Source organism: Corythoichthys intestinalis, chromosome 21 (assembly GCF_030265065.1).
Source record: "Corythoichthys intestinalis isolate RoL2023-P3 chromosome 21, ASM3026506v1, whole genome shotgun sequence".
NCBI classification, from domain to species: Eukaryota; Metazoa; Chordata; class Actinopteri; order Syngnathiformes; family Syngnathidae; genus Corythoichthys; species Corythoichthys intestinalis.
The window spans coordinates 20476399-20486212 of record NC_080415.1 but is presented as its reverse complement, the minus strand read 5'-3'; the positions used below and the strand labels follow the sequence as shown (position 1 = coordinate 20486212).

The window sequence follows — 9814 nt, the reverse complement described above, 5'->3', positions numbered from 1 at the left end:
CTGTCGCGGGTTGGAATCCTGCTGTAGACTTTCATTTAACTGTTTTTGCTGATTGTTTTGTGAACTATTGACAGTGCTGTCATGCATGTCACATTTCCCACGGGTTCAAATTGGAAAGGCAGAACCGACGACATGTTTATGTAGCTAACTGTGGTAGTACATAGGGTTGTTCCGATCATGTTTTCTTGCTCCCGAGCCGATCCCGATCGTTTTAGTTTGAATATCTGCCGATCCCGATATTTCCCGATCCAATTGCTTTTTTTTGCTCCCGATTCAATTCCAATCATTCCCGATAATTTTTCCCGATCATATACATTTTGCCAATGCAAAAAAAAAAAAAAAAAAAAAAAAAATCAAGCAATGCATTAAGAAAAAAATGAATAAAACTCGGACGAATATATACATTCAACATACAGTACATAAGTACTGTATTTGTTTATTATGACAATAAATCCTTAAGATGGCATTTACATTATTAACATTCTTTCTGTGAGAGGGATCCATGGATAGAACGACTTGTAATTCTTAAAGGATAAATGTGACTTTGTGTATAGTGACTAAATACTGCCATCTAGTGTATTTGTTGAGCTTTCAGTAAATGATACTGTAGCCAATTAACTTCTGCCCCAATGCATGATGGGAAGTGCAACCATGACTGTGCGTCGTGGTACCAATTGGTATATCTTCTCTGCGTTGGGAACAGAGGTTGCGCTGGAATTTTTCATTGTCTGTCGATTTGACTGACAGGGTCGTAAAAACCCGGTCATAATCTATTTTTACCCGTAACTTAAATTTTGAAAATTATAATAATGACATATTCAATATCAATGTTGGTCAAAAGCGGTGCGTTACTTACTCAACTCTGAATAAACTGAAGAAACAACCAGCCATGTTGTGTCTACTCTCTGCTCTGTTGATTTGTCATCCAAGACTCAGGGTGCGTTCAGGTTTGAAAATAGCACACGTACTTCTGACTCCAAGCTGTTTGTCCCTGCTCATTCAATTAGGCTACATTCATACTACAGGTCTTAATGCACAAATCCGATTTTTTGTCATATCCGTTTTTTTGGCGTGCCCATTCAGACTGCTTTTGTCCATTGAGACCATTCAAGTATTACGCATGCGCTCTAATTCGCAGTCCGACACGCACCGGTGCGCAGAAGATCAAAACAAATGACAAGTCATCCGTCATTCCAGGGATATCATATTTTGCTTTTCAAAAGGAGGAGACAAATAACAGACATAAATAATCCCTGTTTAGGCTTATATTTACAGTTTATATGGATCGATAGCATGCACGCACTGTCCGTGCATGTCACACACACATAGGGGCAGTTTGCCCCGACTCTCCAAGACGGGCTGCAGCCAGACCCCTCTCCCGACTCTCGGCCGTGAAATGTTGAAATATAGCTCACATAGAGCAGAGAGAAAACCAATCATTCTCATGCTTATCCTCAACCCATTTTTATTTTTTTATGACTGTTGTCAAGCCCGGCCCTTCCCCAAAAGCCGTGTTCACTGCAAGCTAGGCGCTAATAACGCACAGCTGAAATAGGATGTGGGACACTGGACGGTACAGACCGCCACGACAGTCTGGAAAAATGTGGCCCAGATCGGATTTGAACCACATACAAAAATGACCTAGATGGGATTTGAAATGGTCCACTTCTATGCGACTTGTCCCGTTCAGACCGTCAAGTTAATGCCTGACTCGAGTCGGAAAAACACGAAAAGATTGGATTCGTGCATTAAGACCAGTAGAATGAACGTAGCCTTAGACAATGCTCTCCAAAGCTTCCTAACGTTTCCGTGTTTGCTACACCTGAATGCTAGTTCGGACATTTTTCCGAGTAAGGCCAACGACGTCATGCATCAACAGAGACAATAGCTAATTAATATGCTCACTCGCCATCCTGTGGTCTGGGGTGTGAATTGCAACCTGTCAAAATGACGGATGGACTTCAGTTCATTCTTCTTCTTCTTCAGTTTTTTCCGTCAACGTTTTAAAAAACTGGTCAACGACGGAAAATATTCGGTTAACGAGATCCCTGGTTGGGAAATAGCATAGGGTGTTAAGTAAAAGATCACCTACTACCTTTCTGCCCCACATTGCTTCCCATGATCATTCTAATCATTGTGAGAGGTATTGTATGGCTTTCGCCATTTAAAAAATGGCTCCAAAGGCTGCCAAAATTCTCTCTACTCATTTTACGTTGTCTTTTAGCTCTATACACTGTATGGGTAAAATGGCGCCATTATAGATTGAACTCGAACTTAGCTTATGTTGCCTCCATGTGCGCTCTGAGGAATAGTCATTGGATCCAAAAAATGTAACTGGAAGTGATTTATAGAGAATATATACTATAATAGAAATTTACTTTTATATTTTTTCATAAAATCAGTTATTGCTTCAGAAGTCTGTCACAATGCCTGAATAACTAGCACCAAAAGCAAGAGGCTAAGACTCAAAAGAGGTGTCATGGATGATGATGGCTCTATTGTCGTGGCCGATGGTCGGTCAATTAGTGGACATAGAAAGTCGTCGTCTTGGTCACCACCGCTCGAGGCGTATGTTACAAAACTAACGTCGGCCCCCGCCACTTGTGCTGTAATCCAGTCTTGGAAAAACGACACGCGAGCAAACACATCAGGGAAACCCTCGGCGCATGGTATGTTGAAACTGGTCACGCCCGCCTGGATCCAGACTGAACCTTGTTTACATTGCACTGGACCGCCTGAATCACCCTGAAAACACATTTTACAAATGACGGATAAATGATAAAGTCCAGAATATTGATGTGAAGATGGACTGATCCAATTACAGTAAGACACAAACCTGGCATATTCCTCTACCTTCCTGCCCAGCACATAACATATTGCTGTTGATGTCAGCGTTGTTCACAAAGAAGTAGTTGCAGCGGCACTGGTTGTTTCCAATTATTGGAATCTCAACCTCTTGTAGCCTTTCAAAGGCCACATTTTGCTCTGCAGGAGAAGTGAGTCAAGTTTACAAATTGACTATGCAACCTCAAATCATTACATATATGTAACCGATGTTGAATGGATCGGAGCTGCGCAACGCGATCCGTCCCCCTCATCCAAGTCAGGACTCACACCCGTGCGCACGACTCATCCAGTAAGGCAGGCGAGTGCTCTGACCACTAGGCCGAAAGCCCGGGGCTAGCAGCTTTTTGACGGGAGGGAGGTTTCCTTGCACCGCTCACAACGGACACGCGTGCGCCCATTACATATACACGACTGAAAAAAATCATTTAGCATTCAGGTGGTGCTTAAATGTACTATAACCTTTAGAAACCAATTGTTTAATGTTTTAGCCCTTTTTCACATCTAACCAGGGGTGAAAGTGTCTTGAATTTCTTGCTAGAACTCCCCGAGGTGAAGGTCGCCAGAAATTTTATTCTATTTTATTTATTTATTTATTTATTTTCATTTTTTGGGGACGGGGTCAAATGTCTTAAAGTACCGAAATGCAAAGAAAACTTTTTTAGCACAGTTATTTCTATAACGCATACAAAAACTGATTTTCATTCAAAATTGTATTTTTTCAATGATTTGCAAAATAAAAATGAACAAAAACAGCAATAACCCCAACCTCCATCTCCTAATTTTTATTTTCCCTCATTTCTTCACATACTAAATGCCAAATCTCAATTTTAACCACTTAAGAACATAGGATGTATATTAAAATTGAAGTTAATGTAAACATTTACTTCTTTTTTTTAATTGATAAAGATATATGTAACATACATTCAGAAAAATAAGTACAAATTACTTATATTATGCAAAGTGAAATGGAATATGTTTTGAAGATCGCGCAAACATTGACCTTTTTAAATCATAAGGAAATGAATAAGTAGCCTAACATAAATGAACAAATAAGTCCAAAGTGGACATTGACAGCTAAGATGTTCTGAACCTCCCCATCGGAGTAAAGTCGACGACTGCCCGGCACCCAAACAGGATGCGACGCAATGTTGATATATTTTGGATATATGGAGTAACTGCGTAACAGTTTTGCAATTAATCAGTTCACAATTGATTAAACAGGATTGAGACAAAAAAAATCAATCAGGCTGTGAGGACCGATGCGTAAAGCACATTAGTAGCAGAGGCGATAACTAACAGCGCAAGGGAAGTTCAGGTTCCTCCAAAATGTCAAAAAATAAGTGATCAAATGTGTACTCTTGTGTGTACATGTCTTTGACTAAATTGGCGCAACAACGCGCTCGACTTTTGTTCAAAATTGTGTCTTATCACTGGTTACGATGCGGCTTGCTTTTCATTTATTCGCAGTGCGTCTCTAGAGTTGATATTACATTATTCCACTACAGCCAAACAAGACGAGTCATTAGCTAAAGGCTGGGTTTATCCAGCCTATTGGATACTGTGCGTCTATGGGTGTCTATGGGCAGTGGGCGGGGCTCGGCTGGCCCGGACGCTCTGGTTCTTTGCATGATGATTGGATGATCTGTCTGAGGCTGAATCCCTTTTTGATTGACAGCGAAATGAGCGTATCAGTGATCTTGTCGTATTAACATCCGTGAGACGTATTTGGGAAAAATTTAATTGAACCGGAGACTTTTATAATTATCATAGCGACACTTGCTTTGTCAAGAACTAAAACAAAAATCGAGCTTATTTCTTTTTTGTTGTTGTTGTTGTTGTAGCTGCCTGTGTTTGCAGACTTGACTTCTGGCAGTCTACTTCCTTTCCTTACCAAGAAGGTGCCGCTGAGCCCCTCCCCCGTCACAAAGCACTCACAGGCAGACATATTTTTAGCTTTCCCTCTTTAAAAGACTAGCATCCACCTCTGATTGGTAGAATATGCCTACCAAATTTCAATGTGATGTTATAAACGTCTCCGATTTGCTGACCTGGAATGCATTTCGTTAAAATTGTTGAAATGACAAAACACAGAGTTGTGATCCGTCGACGTATAATGTAGGACTAGTCGTTTTATTTACTGTCCTCACCAAGAATAAGAATTAAAAAGAGGCTGCTTTTTTTAGCCCTCCCTTTCGGGTGGTATTACAACCCACTGGACAAGAAATGGCACTTGAAACCTACTAGCCGTATTAAATTGAGAGTTAGAAAATCCTCTCCTCTGTCAGAGGTGTTTTAAATGCCATAAAACTGCATTTGCGTGTAAAATTGTGCCAAAATATAGAAATATATCTTTGTTTAGTATGACTGTGACGTATGGCAAAGGCTTTAATTAGGTGTAATGGTTTTTAAGAGTCCTAAGAAACTCAGAGAGCTGATTACAATTGTAGTTATAATTTTATCGAGCTCACTGATCCCCCCCGATTCCCGCATATTTGATTGAATCGTGTGATACTCACCCTCAGCCCCCAGTTTGCCCCAGCCGGTGGCCCAGCACAAGGTTCCGTTGTTGAATTGACTGGCATTACTTGCCAAGCAGATGGGGCTGATGTAGTTAGTGAAACTGAGGGTGCTGCTAAGCTTCATGACTGCTATGTCGTTGTTAAAGTTTATGCTATTGTAGTCGGGATGAATAATGATCTGGGTCACAGTGCGGTTGACCTCATTGGGACTGGTGTCGCTCTGATTCTGTTTTCCAAAGAAGAGGCGCCAAGGCTCAGGATTAGTGCTAAATTTAAAAACAGAAGAGAAAAAGTGGCAAATTCACAATTGTTGTTATCACTTTTTATTACTCGATATGATCAAGTTTATTGAATTCATTGATTGCTATCAACTATTTAACTGGAAGGGGCTGAGAGTAAATGATCGCTCTCAGAGTCAAAATGGATTGGATGTTTATCGCCGTCAGTGGCATCCAATGATTCAACATATTCAATAATATAAAAAAAATTCTATTGGTGTAAGTAGTATAATACAATTGTTTTATGTCATTAAATGAGAGTTTTATTGATTTGTTTCTTGCCAAGAGACAATTATTTCTAAAGATGCCTCCAATCAGATGATGTTATCAGAAATCGGGCCTGATCTGTAATTGGAATGGGGTAATCAGGTTTTTTAAAAATATATTTATTTATATTTTTTAGAAGTGAAGTTGAGCACTTGAGTTTTGCTTGCGCTGTGTAAAATTGATTTATATACCCTTTAAGGGCTTTTATAAACTGCAATTAGTAAAATTTTAATTAACATGATAATTTAACTGAATATAAGTTAAATAGTCCTTATACATTTCCTTTTCTTCTGACTATTTAAAGACAACCTATTTTAATTTTGGCTTAACAATCAAGCCTAACAACTAGGGTTGTTCCGACCATGTTTTTTTGCTCCCGATCCGATCCCGATCGTTTTAGTTTGAGTATCTGCCGATCCCGATATTTCCCGATCCGATTGCTTTTTTTTTTGCTCCCGATTCAATTCCAATCATTCCCGATAATTTTTCCCGATCATATACATTTTGGCAATGCATTAAGAAAAAAATGAATAAAACTCGGACGAATATATACATTCAACATACAGTACATAAGTACTGTATTTGTTTATTATGACAATAAATCCTCAAGTTGGCATTTACATTATTAACATTCTTTCTGTGAGAGGGATCCACGGATAGAAAGACTTGTGACTTTGTATATTGTGACTACATATTGCCATCTAGTGTATTTGTTGAGCTTTCAGTAAATGATACTGTGGCCATCCCAAATGCATGATGGGAAGTGGAACCATGACTGTGCAACGTGCTACCAATTCATATATCTTCTCTGCGTTGGGAAGTAACATAAGGTGTTAAGTCAATAATGAATTGCCACCTTGCTTCCCCACATTGCTTCCCATGATATGCTCTAATCATAGGGAGAGGGATTGCAAGGCTTTAGCCAATTAATACAAGGCTTCAAAGGCTGCCAAAGTTCACTCTACTCATTTTGCGCTGCCTTTTATCTCTCTATATAAGTAAAGGCCCAAGTACACTGCATGCGTGATCGTTGCTGTTCCGGTCCGGTTCAGTGTTGCCTGCGTGCCACGCAGTCCGTCAAAAACAGGCAAATCATACCGGCTGCTGCACGGCTGCGGTCCGCCAACCTCGTCCCCCCCCCGTGAGCTCTCGCGTGATCGCGCGCGATAATGTGCCATTTAAAACAACGAAAAACACACGGAGTCTATACTCATCAGAGAAGCAGAGAGAGAGCACATATTTTCTTTGCATATTGATATTTTAGTTAATCTGGCATTAAGAGACAGACATGACTGCATCATGATGAGATCAGGACAGAAAAACACACATAATAGGACACCTTGCAGCTTCCTTTTTAAAATTGTCCTTATAGAAAGGATCTGCTGCATCATAAATGATTTTGTGGGTTTCCACCTCCATGATGAAGCGCTCATCATTCATCTTCGCTCGTGTTTAAACCGTGATTAGGCACCTGGGTTGTTACGTCCAGGCCCAGCTCTGCCCATTTTGCCGGATGCGTGTCCGGCAAAAATAGAAAATAGCCTATTACCATCCGGCGGGCATGCGGCACGCCGGAGGTGGTTCGCAGTCAAGCCGGAGCATTGACGCGGCCGGTATACGTTGAACAATAGGATATAATTGGCTCCGGCGCTATTTTTTACCGGAGTCGGACCGGAACCGCAACGATCACGCATGCAGTGTACTTGGGCCTTTAGACGGCGTCATTACAGATTGAGCGCGACAATGAGTGAGACAGTCATGCAGCATATGCATTAATTGCGTTTTAGATTTTAATGTGACACATTATTAAAAAATTAATTGCCGCCGTTATCGGGATAAATTTTGATAACCCTACCTTAAGTCTAAAGACTCTGAATGAGTGTAACATGTTATGCCTGTGACGTTAAATACAACCAGAAAACGATTTAATTAAAAAAAAAATATATATATATATATATATATATATATATATTAGGGGTGTCAAACTATTACAATTTTTAATCGAGTTAATTACAGCTTAAAAATTAATCGTAATTAATCACAATTCAAACCATCTATAAAATATGCCATATTTTTCTGTGAATTATATATATATATTCTGTAAAATAAATTGTTGGAATGGAAAGGTAAGACACACGATGGATATATACATTCAACATACGGTACATAAGGACTGTAGTGGGCATTTCACTCTACTGTCATTTAAATCTGTCTATGCTGTCCTCACTCCGAAGCGTCTTACTTTTTCCAAAGCTAGACAGCTAGTGAACGACGCCTTAATAATCAGACTTCTTCCTTTTTCATCTGATTTATTAATAAAATGGCCTCAAACCATTGTCCTCTTTAGACCGTCGTAACACTACAAAAAAAAAGTACACAAGCATTGCATTAGCAAGAACGTTAGCTTAGCACGCTATACAGGTTAACTAAACATAAACAAAAAGCGTCTCATACAAAAAATATAACATTTCGCTTATTAACATAATATGTACATTCTTTACAACAACCATACTTACGGACAAATCTTGTCCAAGGATCATATAAGCACAACAGAGACGTCGTGCAGCCAAATTGAACTGGCAAGAAAGCAATAAACCATGTCGCAAAGTGACCACAAGAGTTCGCTGTTAGACAGCACAAAAAGCCTTGCTGTAAAACTTACCAAAAGGCAGAATACTGTCTGAGCGGGACATGTGCGTTAATTGCGTCAAATATTTTAACGTGATTAATTTAAAAAATTAATTACCGCGCGTTAACGCGTTAATTTTGACAGCCCTAATATATATATATTAACGAAAGGCATGGCTGATATTTTTTTGCCAATTCCGATACTTTGAAAATGACGTGATCGGACCCAATCGATCGGCATCCCGATCGATCGAGACATCGCTAGTCTGGTGCTGCGTCACCAGTAGGTGAATAGTGAGATAGTGTAAAGCGCTTTGAGCGCCTTGAAAGGTGGAAAAGCGCTATATAAGTATAACACCATTTACCATTTAACAGCTGTGAATTTAAGGAATGGCCTTCAAACAATCAGTGTCAGATCGTCAGGCATGCTCCTGCTTGTTGACCGCCTTTGACCGATGGATCTGCTCAGCCTGTCCTATTTGACCCGACTACGCAAACTCTCCAGTCCGATCTGCCTGCACAGCCTGACCTGCTCAACCCGACCACGCCATCGCTCCATTTCCTGACTGTTTTCACTGCCTACCAACTCTAATAAAACCTTGTGTTCGTGATATGCAACTGGTTCTCCCGTCTTGCACCTGACTGCATGGAACCAGCGCGCGAACCCTCTGCTCTGGACCAGCTTCAATGTGCAGGAGGGAACGTCTCCCAGATTTCTGCTGACATGATATCTTTGATTGTTTTCAGCCATCAGCATCAACAACAGCTCCAGCAGCAACACCAGTAGCTGACTCAGTTGATCTAGGCACTCACTTCCCTGTAAAACCCATGTAGACCACTCCAACCAGAACCGCTACATTACCTGACGCTCCGGATCCTGTGGCACCCTCTTCAGTTGCTGACGCCCCAGAACTCAAGAATGGAAACCCAGAATTTGACTGTGACCCAACCAATGTGTGAGCATTTTTACCGAGCTGCAAAGTTCAATTCTCAATGCAGTCCTGGACCTTCGCAACAGAGGGTGCCAAAATCGGTTATGGAATCACACACCGGCTCTGAAAAACAGCTGAGTTTGAGATGCAAACACCAGCCTGTGCGATCTTCAACTCATTTGAAGGGGAGATAATTGATAATTAAGGTGTTTGACCAGGGCTCTTCAGCCCCTGAAACATCCCGGGCACTAATGACCATCCGTCAAGGCAATTGGACAGTGGCAGATTATTCAATTGACTTTCGAACTCTGGTGAGGCGCAGCTCTTGTAACACGGAAGCCAT

At 40.7% G+C, this 9814-nt stretch overlaps 1 protein-coding gene across 1 annotated transcript; it reads right to left on the bottom strand.

The window, feature by feature from the left end:
• Positions 1-1431: 1431 nt before the first annotated feature.
• On the bottom strand, positions 1432-9814 carry LOC130909924 (chymotrypsin-like protease CTRL-1). The gene is made up of 6 exons (XM_057826876.1): positions 9779-9814; positions 9402-9437; positions 9178-9356; positions 5364-5632; positions 2837-2985; positions 1432-2745 (listed from the first exon to the last, which is right to left on the bottom strand). Exons 1-6 carry the CDS (start codon positions 9812-9814, stop codon positions 2422-2424), a joined length of 993 nt encoding a protein of 330 aa, XP_057682859.1. The 3' UTR covers positions 1432-2421.